Below are 17,723 nucleotides of genomic sequence, written 5' to 3' on the forward strand. Positions count from 1 at the left end.
TGAGGAAACTCAGGTGAGGAAATGCATGTAGGATTTATTGTTCTTGTTAGTAAATACACACTTTTTTTCTGAAAGAAAACCTAAGTTTTCTTTATTTTTCTATGTCATCTGATTACTGAATCTGTTGAGTTCCCTTTTGAACTGAAAGGTGTGTGTGCGGAAAGCTGGATGAAGTGACAGGACAGTCAAGGTTGGCAGTGATTGCGACATGCAAAGAAGTGACCGTGGTGTAGTTTGAAGCCCAATGGAAACTGAGACATTGTAGCAAGGCCCTGACTTTTTTCAGATTACGTTAAATAATTGGAGACAACCTAAGTTCTTGAAACCACATGACCTTGAAAAGAAGTCTGACCCAATCCGACTCCCTTTGAAAATATTTTTGACCACAAGATTTTCTTACATAGGCTAGATATTAAGGTTAATGTATTTTTATATATATATATATATATATATATATATATATATATATATATATATTTAGGTATTAAACCGTTTGATTTGTTTGCAATGATTTTTCCTATATTCATTATCTCTAGCAATTTTATTCAAAACATAATCACTGAAAAGCATCTTAATCTCAGAGGTCGAAGGAACTTTTTAGAGTAAGCTTTTCTTGCAAAGTAACACTAGATTTCACATGGTAACTTGGAATGGAAGCATAAATCAGAATTACCTTTTAAGTTCGTGTTTCCCTCACTAACACTTGCTAAACAATGTGTTTCATTTATGCTTCTAGCACTGTAATAAATCATGCAGGCCAAGGCTTGCACAACTGAGCATAGTGATATGTGTCGACAGATGTTTTGGAGATAACTTTCTATCTAGCGAGCTTTGAGGAGAATATTAAAGTCGTTACGCAACTGTCAAAGCATTTGCTAAAATTTATACAGCAAGTTGCTGAAATCTCAAGATTAGATTTGTGGAGGATGGCTAAGGAAACCGAAGTCTCTCTAATTCCCAAGTTAGAGCACTTAGTGTGATATCTTGCTCCAAGTATAGTGATGCTGTGGTGATCATGCAGTTACACAGCCAAAGTGCATTTGTCCCATCTAAGTTCAAGTCAGGGCTGTTTGTGGTTCCAAAAGCCTTTAACACCATATGTGTGAGTAAATATCAGTTAATAGCTCCTAATTAACACTTCTCAATGACACTCAGTGACTTCAGTCTTTAGAGTTTGATGATCAAAGTGGTCTAACATTAGCAGCAAAGAGAGCTAGCTCTGCAGATGAAACAAACCCTCCCACAAAGTTTTGGCAAAACTGAGAACAGTAACAATTTTATTCTCTGAAAAATGTACTGCTTGGTAAGAAAGAACAACTTCATATTAAAAGCTTCTCAAGCTGTAAGATAGCATACACTATTTTTACAAAATACCATCCTAGCATTTTGAGAGGGCTTTTTAATATTTGTGCTTAGTTACATAACATATACAAAGAAAGATACTGTTTTATATTGGAGTGTTACTGTTGTTGGAAGTAGTTCATGAGAGCCTGTTAATTGTATCCAATTAGGTGACAAAAGTCTCTGTTTTCACTCCGTATTTTCTTTGGAATGTAAGTCTGGGTTTAGAAGGATCCCATAGAACGAAAGGCTTACAATTTCAGGGCAGTAGTGCCCGATCTTTTGGGAAATAAATAATTGAAAAGCTGGACTACAGTCCATTGTGTAGAGGTATCCCAGTGCTTTTTTAATATAGCAGCAACAAGGAAAGCAAACCTCCCGTGACTTGTAACAGCCTTGCTTACAGCCAAGGATGCCTTAGAAAAAAATCAAGAGAATTGACCCTTTGCTTGAAAAAATAAACTCCTAGTAGATCAAAATGGCAGCAGCCATAGGTTGGGTGTTCCGCTGTCTGCCAAGAAAATCGGTTGTTTTGTGTGTACCCAGCCATGTATGTGGGTACACAAAAGATTCTCAATGCTTTGTTTTTAGCAGCTTATATGATGTTATACAGGTCTGCCGGCACTTTATATGCTTTTAAACTTACTGTCTCTTTACACCCTCTTTTGTTCTGCCTCCCTGATGCTGGAAGTTACCCTATTCTTATGTTTTCCAGTGAAGCCAAACAGCATGATTTCCAAAGTTGTTGTTTAAAAAGCTTAATTGAAAAAAGGCTCATAATTGTTGGGTATGCCAGTACTGACTGAAAAGTGCTTGCATGTGCTATTTATTGTACGATGTGGCATTGCAGTTTTAGTAAAATAGAAGAGTTAGTACAACCACAGACCGCAGCCTTACTAACAGTTGTGCAGAGACTACATTTACTTACATTTTTTCCAAATTCAGGCAACTTTCTATTAGATAACTGTAAGTTAATGCATTTTTTTCAATTAGAAATGAGGCATTCTTACATTAGAAAGCAAATACATAAGGTAAAAATTGCTGATGTAATTTTTTTTCCGTAGATCAGAAATGAAAGACTTCTCAGTAGTTGAATAAAGCTGGGCCAGACTTGTCCTATGTTTGTCTCCAGTTTCATCTAATCTTTAAATGTCCATGCAAAACTTTAGCATACATATAGAGAGGACAACTTCCTTTTGAAATTTTTGCCTAGCCTCCTTACCTTTAGTTATAATTTTTGTTTATATTTTGCAATGAAGCTTATATGAGAAATATATAAATCTGCTTTTCATGTAAAGTATCTTTGTGTACTTCTTGAGTAAGTTAGTGATTTATAGGGACTGCCTGCTTGCCTGGTAAAGATTAGACTGTCAGGCTGTGAATCTTATCTGCCACCTAACATTTATTCTAACCCTTAGCTATTTGGCATACCGCTCTTCTGAAATATGTCCCTCAGTGTTCACTTGTCAAAGGGAACATTGTTTCTAAATTAAAGATAGGGAGGTTTGTTGAAAGTGGTGTCCTGTTTTATGATTTGTTTGTATTCTTTCAGTGAAGCAGAACTCAGCCTTTGCTTTGATGGGCACATTGAGAATGAGCAAATGAGAAGGCCTTAGCGTTTAGGAGCATATAAATAGAGTATGCAAAGAAAGGGCATGAGAGAAGCTTTGAAGTGGCATCTAGTTTTAATTTCAGTGGGAGAAAGCCAGATGTGTCTTTGTGACAGTTCTAGCCCAGCTCAGTGTGGGTTTTTTTTCTTTCTCTTCCTTTTTTTTTTTTTTTTTTTTTTTCTTTTCTTTTATGAGGACAGGAAACTTAACCAAATGTTACAATGGAGGGACCCCAAACCATATGTCCCGACTCTAGTACTTTGATCTTTCTTGCCACTTCTCAGTGAATTTCTCTTTTCCAGGGGAAGGATGGTCTAACCCTTCATTTTCAGTTGTGTCCATCCTGCTGTATGGCTGGACCACGTATCTTCTGTTCCGTTTCAACTGGCAGTATCTGAGTTGATTCCCAATCCAAAATATCCTACTGTAGTTGAAGATTATAGCAATTTCAAAATGGCAAAACTGGGCAGAATTTTGAATTTGCTGATTTCCTAGCAGTTTTGATCAGAACAAAATATTGGCACACAGCATTTTTGGAGTCATCTTGCAATTCTGCATTCTTGTAAAATGCAAGGTAAAACTAAAAAAATCCCAAACCCAAACATCTGAAAACTGAGTATCTTATCTGCTAGCTATTAGCCAATATAGAAGGATGGACATATGTGTCTCAGAAGACTGCAGTGGAAAGATAGGAGTATGTACTGTTCTAATATTAAACTCAATTATATTTGTTCCTCAGTTACATGCATCATATCAAGTTACTCTGCCATTAATATCTTGTGTACCTTAGTTATTAATTCATAGTTGAAGTGCCAGAGTAGAGAGAAAAAAAAAATGCTGTGCCCAAAGTCCTTGGCCCACAAGGCTTGTGCGATAGCGTTTGGCCTTTTTGATGCTCTAATGCTGCTCTAGTATATGTGGAAATTGGTGGAATCCTGTGCAGAACATGTTGGGTGCTCTTCTCATCACTGCTTTTCTCCCTTCTTACCCTACATAGCTAGACTACCCTAGCTTTGAAAGGGGGTTCTGGTCATAATGAGTCAGTCGTTTCTTTTAATCGTTTAGGGCTTTTGTTGGGAAGTGCTGCCCCTGGAATTGTGTAGTGTGTTACTACTAAAAAACTGGATAAAGCTATTTGAATCATCTATTTGAAGATTGGTTTGTTTTTGTTTTGCTTTTTTTTAGTAGTCCTTATATTACATTTGGCTATCGAAAAGCTTGCTGTTGATTGTAAATTTACTGAGTAGATTAAAACTCCAAGGTTTTTTGAATGCTTCTAGCATTAGTGAGAATAGGCAAAATAGTACTGTCATTTAAAAAGAGTAGGAATGTCTAGAGGGATGCAAAAGAAGATAGGAAAGCAAACAACCTGAGTCAAATTCAAGGTTGTTATGAACTTTTAACCTGAAAAAGATAATTCCTTATGTTCAGAGGGCTTGTCCGTGTGCCAGAGCTGAGCTAAGTGAGGCTCTTTGCTAACTGATGCCAAAACTTGCAGTGTTCAGAGGAATGGATTGGGAAGAAAAGTTTAAAAATTCATGAGAAAGAGGTCAAATTGCCCTAATAAATTGATATCAGTTGTGTTGCACTGCGATAGCTGAAAATGGAAACTGGCCCTGAGCTATTTTAGTGTGGTGGGGTTTCTTTTATTTTTATTTTTATTCTTTTATACTAGGTCACTGTCCAGGGCCACTACTAGGATTAAGAGCAGAATATTACCTTGATACATGCAAGAACTATGATTTATTTTCTATTGAAATGAATGTTTGTAATGTCATCTTAGCCAGCTGCACTGACTTCTGGAGTCCAACATCTCCCAGTGGCAAATATTAATGAGCAACAGTTCATGCCACATACTGAGACTGGAGAGTACGCTCATGAATACTAATAAAACACACAGGCAGTTTTTCCCCCTTTTTGCCTCTAGCATTTAACATACCATTAATACAACCTTAAGTACGGATGCTCGAATAGTAAGGGTCAGTTATATCCTTTGGTATAAGCCCAGCAATATATGTATATAGCTACCCAGGTTACTCTGGTGTTATCAAGGAGAGTTCAAAGAGAGAAGGAAGAGGAGTATTATTTTTGTATGTTTTGGAGGCTGTATCTCTGCATAAGCAAGCAAATTAACACACTGGCTTCCAGCTGCTTGTATCAGAATTACTCAGTTGTTACAAGATAGTAAAAGTACAGGCACATAAATATACAGAATTGGAAGTCTGAATTACAGACTGGAGGTTATATAAAACTAAAGTTCTCTGATATTAAGCAAAAAGATTTTTGCTTTATTTCCACTGAGGTATAATAATGATAGGTATTGTTATAAAGTAATATCTAAAATGTTAAGCTTGTGTAGGCATCCAGAGTGAAATTTTGTGGATAACTGAATGACTGTCTAAATTGAATGTCATGAAGGTTGTGAATATCAAGTGGTAGCTTTTAATGAAGCTGGTCCTAGTCTGCAAGATTAAGTTCAAAATAAATGCCTTCACCTACTCTTGCGTAGGAGGGTTATGAAAATAGTTATCAAGATACTCTACATCTTGCACAGTATTTGGAGGAGTCTTGTCAAAATATGAGCTAAATTAACATCAGAAATGCAGTGTTTTGGATGAGTAATGATAAAGTTTTCCAATGGAAGTATTTAAAATCTATTTATCCAGTTAAACATGCTTACAGCAGTCATACTTTTTAGTAGTACAAGTTGGATTTTCAGTGATCCCTTGTAAGACCTCATTTGCATCAAAGCTGAAGATAAAGAAAAGATTGTTCTTCATCTTCCTCACCTTTTTAGTATGAAGTGACTATAAAAATATCGTACTGGTAGAAAAAGTATTTTATGGCCCACAGAATTTCATGTGAATGTTGATATTTTTTGTCTTTTTTATGATTAGACAAAATGTCAGCTACACCTCTATACATCTTGACGTTAGTTTGAGTAGTAAGGAAGACAGTGTTTTGACCAAAAATATTTCGATATTTTTGGAATTCTGACTGTATATGTGACTTCAGATTGAATCAAAATAGTCTTACATATGTCTGTGTCATTGCATCCCTCCTTCTCTCTCCTTTTTTCCTCCTACTCTGTGTTTTTCCTTCTGGTTTTATATGACCTCCCTTTCGGACCTCTGACTGCCTGTTCCCATGTCAACGTGTGCCAGTTGTGCTTGTGCAAAACATAGGCTGTGCTGCCTCGGTTGCAGCGCTGAGTATCAGTGGCCTTTGAGCAACAGTCCCAATGACTTATTTTTATGTTTCCTGATGTCAGCTGATCGCCAGCTGTGAAGGCTTAACATGGGCAAGACCGCAATATTTCAGCAGAGCTGCACGCTGCTGGTCCATTTCCTTTTTTATTTTATTTATTTTATTTTTAATTTCATTTCCTCTTTAACTTGGTGTGAGAATTTGTGAAACGTTTGGGAGAATGAAAAGAAAGTTTTTGGGAAGTTAGGAAAAAGAGGGATCACAGAAAACGGATGTTTTATGAGGAATCCTTTTAATTTTAGTTCTCTGCCGTCTGGGCTGTTTTCACTGGACCGGCACTGTGGGATCATGGCAATTAGGAATGGCACACGCATGCTCCAGGGGTCTCTCTCTGGTCGCCTCTTTGAATGGATGCGCTTTTATAACAGAAGCTTGTTTAGAAGCTAAACTTACATTTCTTCTGAATCTAGAGGGAAGATAAAGTCCCAGAGTTTGCTAGCTCATTAGTTAACGTCCGTAACACCCATCCATTTAGGTACTATTGGGATTTTAAAGTTCCAATAAACTGTGGCAAAAATAAAAAAGGTTCAAAGAGCTGGGTAATCTGCGTAATCTGGCAGTTTAGGTTTGTGCTGATTTATCCAAACACCAGGAGTGCAGCTGGAAATGCTGTATTAGGCTTTTGTATGGAGGGAACTTGGATTAGTCATGCTCTAAAATCGCCAAATGGTCGTGATCCAAAGAAATTTTCAAGAAACCAGGGGAATGTAGAGATCGCCGTGTTGAGTCTAAGATGTTTTGGGAAGCTGGAAGGGTAGGAAGCATAACATTTGCAAGCTGAGCTGTGCTTAAAAAACTAAAAAGAGTAGGCCACAAGGCAGTGAAGAGGTAGCTGTTAGGGAGAAAATGGCACTCGAAGCTTCTGTTCTGCACCTCTTCTGATACCTGGCTGCTAAAGCAGACTTTTTTCCTCCACGTTTGTTCTCTATCCAAGAATGTTTTGCAGGGTAGAACTTGTGATAAAGAGAGCATAGTGTTGTAGAAGATATTTTGCATATGTGAAAAAACTGTTATCATGTATTTTGGATAGGTAGATTATTTTACAGAAGTAAATACTATCAAAAGGGATTATCGTTTCTTCATGGTTTATAATGTTGATTTTGGATATTGCAGACTATTTTGTATTATACTAAAATACTTTCTTGATTACATACATTATTTGAAGCATTAGAAGCATAAAAGAGGTGAGTTTGTTACGAAGCAGTTAGGAAATACCCGAATAACACATCTGCATGGTAGGAGCTCATTGCCCTTTCTCATTGTGATTTCTGCTTGTATGCTTTCTAGTCACTGAACCAGGTTTAACTTTTGGCAGTACACCTTTGCTGCCTTCTCACTAGATGTTGGGGTCCAAGCGCTCATGGGGGGTCGTTGCTGTCCTGCCACCCTTGCTTCTCGTGATCTTGCCTCCGCGGCAGTCGGCAGCTCCACACTGGCAGGCCCCGCTGCGCTGTTAGCACCACTGGGGCTGTGAGACCTTGCGACTTGCGTGAATCGGTATCAGGAGCAGAAGTACGATTGGACGCATCACTCTGTTTCAGTCAATTTATCCATATCATCTGAAATTTTTAAATGAGCAGTATCAAACTTTAAGCTAGAAGAAGATTGCTTGTAGTGTATTGTTATTTGACCCCTGTGGAATAGTTAATGTCTTGTTACCTGTAACTTTTCCCCTGGTTAGCTGAAATCCCATTTAAGAATATATAAAGACTTTGCTGGAGTGAATTATCAATGATGCTATGTGAGCTAGTATCACTTGCTGCTCTAGGGTTTAAAGTCAAAAACATTAACCAGATGATCTGCATCCAATTCCAGAGTATTCATGAAAGTTCTTTGATTCTTTAAATCATTCTTTTTATGAATGTGTGTATGCATATAGGTTAAGAAGACAGACATGAAGTTACATGTCCTAATGAAATATTTGTAATTATTTTTACTGGGCTTATTAATTGATGTACTGGCTTTATATACTTGAGTTTAGAAGTTAAATATCTAGTGTCTATATAAGTTTCTTATTTCTCTTCCACAGTCATAATGAACGAAAAGTAACCTGCAAACATCCAGTAACAGGACAGCCATCCCAGGATAACTGTATTTTTGTTGTGAATGAACAGTAAGTGACATCCGTTTAAGGCTATAAAATACATATGTTTTAAAATATGTTAATATTGCAGTACAATCCAGTGATTTCTAATAGCAAAACTTTATTTTTCCCAAGTATGTACAAGGATTTTTTTTAATTATACCGAAGTGATAGTTAATACTGATTTTTAGGATAAAATCCATAGCCCCAATTGATTATATAATAGAACTGCACTGTATATCTTTGTGTGGATTTCCATTTGTCACTTGAGTTATTCAGCTCTAGTTTTGGCAAACAGCCTATTTTTTTTCAAACAGTGCAGTAAATTACCAACAAGGGATCTATTTTTGAATCATATAGGGAACATCAAGTGTATTTAATTTATTGTATTTTGCCTAATACTCTCTTCTCATTTGGCTGCCTTCTTGGCTAGTCTAGACACTTTCTGAGTAGTTGAGTAATGACTCGTTTTGGTACCTTTGCATTAATTTTGTAGCATACACAGCAAAGTCTTTCCTGAAAATTTAAATGCTACGAGAAAGTGTACATCATAGTCATGCCTGACGTCAAGATGATATATGTGGACAGGTATTGGGTGTCCTATTCCTCACCATTGCTGCAACACCAGCAATAGAGTGGTTAGAGTAAAGACTGAGAGGCTTGGAATATGAGAAACTAAACAAACATGAGTGCTTTCATGCAAGTGGGTCAAAGCCAAATGGGGTCTTTGAAAAGCATTTCTTCCCCCTCATTTCTTTCCACCTCATGCTCATAACTGCCTTTTTCCCTCCCACCAACCCCTTAAAATAATAAAGATTTCATCTGTGATAAATTTAAGTTTTCCTTTGCTATATAATTTAATGGCCTTTTTAAAACAGAGTACAGATACCTTTACAATGAAATGTGAGCTGCTTAAAAGTAGGAAAAGTAGGACACAGTTCCTATTAGGCAACATCTAGGAATGCTTTTTAATAGCAGTCTGCACACACAGCATGTTCTAGTGCTATTACATATTCTGTTTTCAGGACTGCTGCAGCTATGACATCTGAAGAAAAGAAAGAGCGACCAGTAAGCATGATATGTGAAGCAACTAACTATAATTTGACATCAGATTATGCTGCTCATCCGATGAGCCCTGTGGGCAGAGTAAGTCTTTGTGTCCAAATTAAATTAAAAGTAAAAATACTCAGTTATTTCATAAGGTACTAGTGTTATTCACAGAGAAACTTTGTTATTAGTACTCCATCCAAAAAGAAGAACAAAGCATATATCTGTCTTAGGGCATTTGGCCCCTTTCATGTTTAATTTGGAAACTGAGGTGTCTGAAACAAATTATCACTGAAGCTGCAATTTTTGTCAGAGATCGTGGATCTTGTGACTTGCACCTACTTAAATTGTTTATGAAATCTAACCTTTCCAATCAAATAAGTGTGAAACAGCAAAATTTTAAGTGACTGCTCAGACATCTGGGTAAGCATCATTGTGGCAATTGCTAGAGGTACAAACAACTGACCAGATTTATTCAGGTAAAATACAGAAAACTACAATTGTCTGTAAGTGGTTACAAGAGAGATGGGTGCTGACCGTGTGGTAGGGATTTTAAGCGCATTCATCATGACTCGCAGTCACTGGGCAGGAAGTAGAAGTCCTGGATATCCATCCTAGGCTCCCTAGCTTCATCGTGTCCCAGTTTCTCCCTCTGTCTGACCTCTGGGAAGGTTAAGGTAAATCCGCAGATGTTTATCTACGTGATGGATTCCAAAATATGTAGTTTAAGATTATTGGACTAAGCTGGTGAGAATATTGTGTGCATTTTTTCCTTTTTGGAGAGCCTTCATAAAAGAAAAGTGCACTTTCTGCATAAGTAGGTATTTTGTCATTAACAGTCAAGTAATCTTTTGAAAAAACTAGAACACCAAGTTGACAGCTTTGGTCAATGATTAGAGGCAAGAGCCTTGTAATGTCTTCTACTTTTTAAAAAAAAAATTTATACTTTTGCTAAGCATTGAAAACCTTAATTCTGAAAAGTGCAGCAGATTAATTCAGTCTGCAAGAGAAAATATAGTTTGGAGTGTCTTCAGATTCCTTAATTTTAGAAAGCTTGGGTAGAAATAATTGATTTTTCATGTTATAGAAAGGAAACACTGTAAGTTTGCATATAGAAAAAGCTGTTTTAAGTGTATTTTGGAAATTTATTTTTGTTTTTACAAATGTCTCATTAGCCAGGCACAATCCTCGACCTACATTCGAAAGCCATTATTTAATGAGAAAAGGCCCCTGGCTTTCAAGGAGAGCCTTAATCTATCAATGTTGCTGGAAAAGAAAGAGTCACAGGTGAATTGTAAACAGTAACAAAGTCCATAGTCTCAAGTTCAGTAAAGTCATTTTTAAGTCCATTCAGGGAAGCCAGTTTAAAAAAAAAAAAAAAGAAAAAAGAAAAGAAAAAGTCATGGTAACATTGATTACAGTAACAGTTACATAGAAAATGAGTTAGAACAGAACTGGCTAGGAAGTGCTTTCAGGTTAAATGTAGGAAATGAATTCCAGTTTGGGAGCACGTTTTACAAACATATTTTCACACTCCTCTTTCAAATGAGCAGTTAAAAGCATGCCCTTTAGCATGTTTGTTTTGTAGTGTTTTAGAAAGAAGTTTGAGATTGCTGCAGGGTAATTACTGTAATTTCTTTACATTTTTTGATTAATGATACTTTAGCTTCCTGTGGAAATTAATTATATTTTAAAGAAATACAGGCTTTTGTGCTACTTTTCATTGCTCCTAACCCTTATTCCAATTATTAAATACACTTAAAATATTAATGTGATTAATGTGACTGTATGCGCAATTATTGTTCATCAGTTTCACATGTACACTTGTCTGAATTGCTGTTACATCATTTTAATAGTTTTGTTTTCGGGAGATGAATATTTGCAAAGTAGAACCACAGTTAATATTAGTCAGCCTTTTTGGTGACTCTTTAGGACTAACGGGTTGAATAAGTTAAGTAAAAAGATAACTGGTTTAGAAATCACCCACGGGTTGTACCTGGACACCACAACTAATTTTCTTCTATGCTTTTATCGTTCATCTCCAACAGTAGAGCTTGAAATTCTTCGGCTATCATGTCAAAATTTTAGTATAATATATGGAGGTTCTGTGTATTACAGTAGAAGAAAGGATAAGTAAGATACTGGTGAGGAAAGTGAATTACGGCACAGAAGGATGCTCCATGTGTTTGCCACACCTATTTTTTTTAGGTGGTTCTGTTTGCAGAGAAAAGTGATGAACACATCTAATGTTGGAAGATAATGAGAAATTGAGATAAAAGTTTTTGTAGTACAACTAAAGTTTCGGATAGTTGAGGGATGTGGAAGTATGTTCTTTTTTCATTTGTGCTAGAAATACTTGTTAGAGGCTAATGCTCCTGCCGAGGCTAATACAAAAGATGAGGTAAGGCAAAACCAATCTCTCCCTGGTACAATTCTTCTCTTCCTTCCCCAGTATATAGACGATAGTGGCCAAATAATACAGTAAAGTTCTGATCAGAGTGCTCTGTTAAGTGCTGCTTTCTTCCCTGTTAGCCTGAAGTGTATTTCTAAATCTGGAGTCACTAGCACAGACCTCTGGCTGCAGGAAAGATCTCTGTAGGCTTCTGATTGCTACAAGAGGTGTATGTTTCCAGCCTTCTTTTTAAAATGAAGAAGTAGTTTTTGCAGTTGCAGTTCTTTTTATTTTGTAGTTAAAATCCTTACCTAGACAAATATGATTGTGTGTCCTGAAACTGCATTTAGGATATCAGCTTTTTAATGTGTAAATAAAATAAGCAATGTAACCAGTGCTCCTCCACAGCTCCTCTCCTCTGCTCTCCATGATTGTCCTGACTATCAGCGGACCAACACTAATGATTTTTTTCTTAGTAACTGAAATGGAGTGTTAGCCTAAGACAATTGCTGCAGAGCTCCTCATGTCTCCATTACAGCTAGGACATGGGGCAGTTTGTTTCTAGTTATTCATAGAGTGCTCAAGCCAGTCCAGCTTTAAATGGAGAGTTTAGATATAGCCATGTGTGTTACATCAGGTTTCAGGTTAGTCAGAAGTTTTAGAGTAATAGTTGTGAGGTGTGTGTGTGTGCGTGTATACAGGATCAAACGTGTAGAGCAAAAACATTACTTGTGTTTTGGTGGGTTAACTCCAGGCTAGTCAAGTAGTGCTCCTTGTGCAGCTTCAATTTTAGTTCTATCCAGAGAAATCGAGTTTGGCCTGCAATGCAAACCAGCTCACAGTCAGGGGGAATGACTGGGAGACCATTCCAATGCAAACTGAAATGCTGAGGCAGAAACCCACGCAGTTCATGGAGAACTGCAGTAGTGGAAGGCATAGAAATTGTCTACAAAGTCAAGAAGGCAGCATCATGTTGGTTTGTGGTTTGGAAGATCATCTAAGCCTTAAAAACGAGAAACACATTTTTAAACCTAAGTTGAATATGAGAAAAATTTTGATTCCCTTTTTTTTGACTTCTTAGGCAGAGAATTTTCTATTTATCAGTAAGGTTCTCAAGCCTTTTTTCAATGTATAGAAATAGTAACTTCTATGTTAATCTGTTTTTGTGTTAATCAAAGATCATTTTATAGATAAATTTAGTACTTCTAGAATTGGGAAAGAAACTTCAGTAAATTCTGTGTCACCTACCAGCTAGGTGGAGAGCAGCTTACAGAGTAATTGAGTGTGCAGCCCCAGGTGCTGACTAATCTGTCACACAGAGTTCAAAACCCTGCTAGTCTTTGTTTTCTCCAGGTAGGGGAAAGGCTGGATTTTGTATTTTCTTTCTCTGTACTTGAACTCTGCTGGGTCCCATAGGTTTGGCTTTCAGAGGCGTCACAGCAGCTGGGACTGTTCCTCAGAACAGGGTCAGATGGTACCAGATACGACTTTCTTTGCCTTCTTCAGAAGCCAGAGCTGTGCAATATGTCCTATGGGCTATATTTTTAGTGCTGTAGGGTGAAAAGTATTTGAACCCCTTCGTTTTTCCTTTCCTTTTTTCCTGTTTCCCCAGTTTGAGATATGTTAGATATGTGTGTATGAGGGAGCATAAGATGGCCAGGGGATCCCGGGCATGATGAGAGGAGGGAAAGAGGAGGATATGATTTTACACATTTAAGGAGTGATAATTAGTTTATATATACTCCTCTGATATTCCAATATCCTAAAATACTTACTGTCCTGAGGCTCAGAACTGCTTGTGAACAGATACTCTTTTTATGCGGAGTGTGGTAAAATAATGGCATGAGTCATTATAACTGAAATTAGAAAACACTTGTGATGCTCTGTTCAGTTACTGGAAGTTTGTGTTCACGGTTGGTAAGATGTATAATTAACCCTTTTAAATTCTGTTCTGAGCTCGGTGAAACTGGAGACAATCTGGTTTGTTATCAGACCTGCTGAAGAGAAGTGTATTTAAATGACCTGAATTTGTTAGCAGACTCGATACTAGTAGTACTAAGGTGGTTTGTGTTTTCAGAAGCATCCCTAATGCGTTAACCGTTTTACAAACACAGGAGATCTGGAACACTCCTGAGAGGTTTTTGAACCTTTAGTACCACATAGTAGAGCAGGTATGAGTGCTATAAATTGCTCATCAGTGTCTTGAAGCAGTTCTTGTGTGATGTGCCACTATAGTGCCATGCAAGTTGGATGTAGAGTTAATCTTCTGTGCTCTGGATTGTTATAGGTTCTCTGTATATTCTTTTTTATGGCTTCATAATCTGAGCCATCCAAATTTTGGAATGTTGCTATAGAGCTATCAATTCTGTTAATTTATCTTGGCAGCTTACAAACCTTCATCCCTTACGCAATGATAGAATTTTCCAGATGAAAATGATGAAGATTTGAACTTTTATTTTGAATTATTTTTTTCAATGACTTGCTGTGTTTTGTTTTCCAAACTGAGTTCAGTCAAATTTCTGTATCTCCGAGTGAATTTAAAGACACCCTATTCTTTTATATCCCCACCTGATTCTTTAAAAAAGAAAGACAAAACAACCTTGTTTTGCTTTATGCATGTTTGTCTTAAATCTATGACGCCATGGAAGTTTTTGTAACATGATTCTTTTCAGACTAAGCTATTGTGTATTCTTCAATGAATGGAGTGGTGTTATTGGCAAAAGCTGCCCGTCATTTTGAATTCCGTTTTCAATTTAGAATTTTTAATCCACTGTGGAGTTTGCTCTGAAGCATGTGTAAAACACAGCTCAGTGCTGTGGTGAATGTTGAAAAAGAATTTCCACAGAGAAACCCTGCACCCTAATTTGCAACACAAACTGATAGGGAGCATATTTGCTTAGCCTTCCTATTTGAGGATCTCGTTTAGGGAACTTTGCATAACCTTATCATTAGCTGAATGCCTCAGTGGTAGAGAGGGGGTAGTTGAAGCACAGGGTTATATTGTCTAAATTAAAGTGGTGGATTTGGAGCAGAGCCAGGAACGCAGCTTGAAAAACTTATTTTGAACTTTACTTTTGCAGAATGGGATATTGTCCTTGCCACATTGCTTGGCCCCTGCGTCTCCAATTCTTGCAGAATTTAAAACACAAATAAATGTTTAGCTATTTTAATCGCAGAACAAACTTTCTAAATGTAAAAGAAAATGTAAAAGAATGAAGTGTAAATGGCAAAGCCCTGTAGCTTTCTTTATGCCTCTTCCCATTTCTTTTGGTTTCTGATGTGGAAGAGGAATGATATCCAAGATAGGTTATTTATTCTGTTTTTCTTAACCGTCTATGATCGTTGTGTAGCTATAAGGATGTGAGAGGTACAGTCAACAACAGAAATAAGCTCTGGAGTTACAGGGCAAAAGACTTCAAAGTAGGTCCTAGAGCAAGCAGGTAAAATAATCAATATTCAAACCAACCAAGAGATTATAGAGGGAAAGGGTCTAGAGGAGAAAGAGAGAGAATAAAAAAAAAATATATATGGTATATGTTATGAAAGGTGGGAGACCCAGTGAGAAGTCCTGGCATTACGCCTTGTGCAAATCTGAGCACATTTGCAAGCAGGGCTTTGATGCAAGCAGGAAAGAGTAGAATTTTCTTACTCAAATGATGATTTTTTTTTCCCATACTTAGTATTAACTTTATTAATTTTACTTCTCTCTTTGCAGCTTGGTAGACTTTCTACCTACTTTATAAGAGGGTCAGATATATTTGTTGTTTTTTATTGCTGAAAAAAATATTTTTAAGTACTTGTCTTGGGAGTTATCTTTAAATTTCCTACAGAGGAAAAAAAGAAATGCTGAAGTCAGCAGAACCATCATAATAATTATTTATCTAAAAAAGGAGTACAGTTCATATTCTGCAAACCTCCAGAGAGGCACATATAAGGGAAACAGCATAAAAAAAGAAAATGCATTATGATTTTTCTAAAGTCAACAGATATTGATGTGATGTTTTCTTTTCTGTTCAATTTAATATAGACATCACGATCTTCAAAGAAGGTTCATAATTTTGGAAAGAGATCAAACTCAATAAAGAGGAATCCTAATGCACCTGTTGTCAGACGTGGCTGGCTCTACAAGCAGGTACTCTTCTTCTTTTCTTTTTTTTTTCTTTTTCTTTTTTTTTTTTTTTTGGTCAGGTGTCTAATGTATGAAGAACAGTCATTTGTGTAAAATATAATGTTAGGAACACTAGAATGAAGTTATAAATCAGGAGGAACTGATGCATGATTTTTTAATTAATTAGTTACTTATTGGATAACATTCTGATTTGTAAGGGCATCAAACAGCTACAGAATACTGTTACATTTTATCTGTGTTTCTCTCCAAAATACACAAAGGACTTGAAAAATCTAGACAGATACTGGTAGTAAAAGGATGAATTCCTCACTATGGTGATCTCACTCTTTATTCCGAGATGCTTTGCAGTACATTTCACATGTGTGGAAAGTTACAGTTACAGAGCTAAAGCAACTTAGTGGAATGCTGTTAGAGTCTTGCTATTATGCGTGTCTCTTGGTTCATGTCAACCAATAGAGAAATATTCAGAATACATATTCAGCATATAAGTTAGTTGAAAAATGTTACTTTTCTAATAAGTAGTATGCTGTGTTAATATTAAAAAGTCTATTTTAGTGTACAACTATGTTATTTTACTAATAAAAACATATATTTTAAGATGTATACCATTGGGTATGGTTTGTATGTAAAATAGTTTAAATTCTATGATGCTTTTTTCATAAGAAAAGAATGCTGTATATTTTCATGTTGTAGTAGTAATTGAAAGTCAGCTTTACTCAAGAGTTTTGCCAATCAATATTACCCTCAGAAATCTACAGGGCTTCAGAAATTTACAGTGAAAATCTGTGCAGGTTTCTCTCTGATAGTAAAATAACATTCTTTTGTTTGTCTCAGGATATGCTATCTCATTGCATGTAATGCCATCCTTCTGTAATTTTTCTACCAATTTTGAGCCCAGAATCAACTTTTTTTGAAGGTATTTACTGAGAAGATGTTATAAAGTTATCACGGTCAAGAGGAAGCAATGATTTGTAAATACACTGGTACAGAAAGGATTCACTTTAAAGTAGGAAAGAATTTAAAATATGGGAACCATGTAATCACTCTGTGTGCCTCTATCTGCTATGTTTAAACAAGGCAGAAGGCAGAAAAATCATTCCTCAAGTATTTCATTGCCTGCAGAATTTTACAGTTGGCCATGTAGCAACCTGTTGATATTTTGAGTGACAGGATAAATGTGGTGTTACGCAACAGTCTCCTTAAGTCTATCTAAGGGATTGAGATAATTCTTGATACTGAAGAATTTGGAGTATTTGCAAATGCTGAGGTTGATTTTTGTGACCAGTGTCCTTGGGGCCAGGGGTGCCGCATTCTGATCCGCTGCTGAGTTAGTGACCTTGGCAGGGAGGTGAGAAAGCCGGTTCCCTGCTTTGTGTCTGCCTTTCCAGCTGTGAAACAGGAGTTGACTGCTATAGACAGTACTTCCAGACTTCATTAGTGTTTATTAAAACACTTTGAAGTCCTCAGAAGTAAGGTGCTATAAAGTGCCCAGTTATCCTATTTATGAAAGCTTTGGCAGCAAAGCTTTTTTTTTCTTTTTTTCTTTTTTAACTTTTTCTCAATACTTTTTCCGAGCTAATGTTTGCTTTTCCCTTTATTCTCCCTCTTTCAACTCCTTGCCCCACCCCAAGAAGAGCAGAGCTTGAAACAGAGGCTAAAAATTATGCTGACTTTTCTCAAAAAAAGAAGAAAAAAAAAGAAAAAACTTTCAGCTGAGTATATGCAAAGCTCTGGATTTCATTATAGAATCCCTCTTCTTGGTTGTCACAAAAACCTGTTCACTTACAAGAACATTGATAATTCACACATACCTTTCTTCTTGGAACAGATTAACATATTTATTAAATCTAATTC

At 36.6% G+C, this 17,723-nt stretch overlaps 1 protein-coding gene across 13 annotated transcripts in view; it reads left to right on the plus strand.

Moving 5' to 3' along the window:
* PLEKHA5 (pleckstrin homology domain containing A5) overlaps positions 1-17,723 on the plus strand; it is a 173,469-nt gene that overhangs the window by 92,219 nt on the left and 63,527 nt on the right. For all 13 annotated transcript variants that reach the window (XM_064515670.1, XM_064515736.1, XM_064515685.1 and 10 more), the window contains 3 exons: positions 8,248-8,331; positions 9,327-9,447; positions 15,768-15,872. In XM_064515670.1, coding sequence (XP_064371740.1) covers positions 8,248-8,331; positions 9,327-9,447; positions 15,768-15,872 — 310 coding nt within the window. The remainder of the gene's footprint in view (positions 1-8,247; positions 8,332-9,326; positions 9,448-15,767; positions 15,873-17,723) is intronic.

The sequence above is a fragment of the Dromaius novaehollandiae genome, chromosome 1 (genome assembly GCF_036370855.1).
Source record: "Dromaius novaehollandiae isolate bDroNov1 chromosome 1, bDroNov1.hap1, whole genome shotgun sequence".
Taxonomy (NCBI): domain Eukaryota; kingdom Metazoa; phylum Chordata; class Aves; order Casuariiformes; family Dromaiidae; genus Dromaius; species Dromaius novaehollandiae.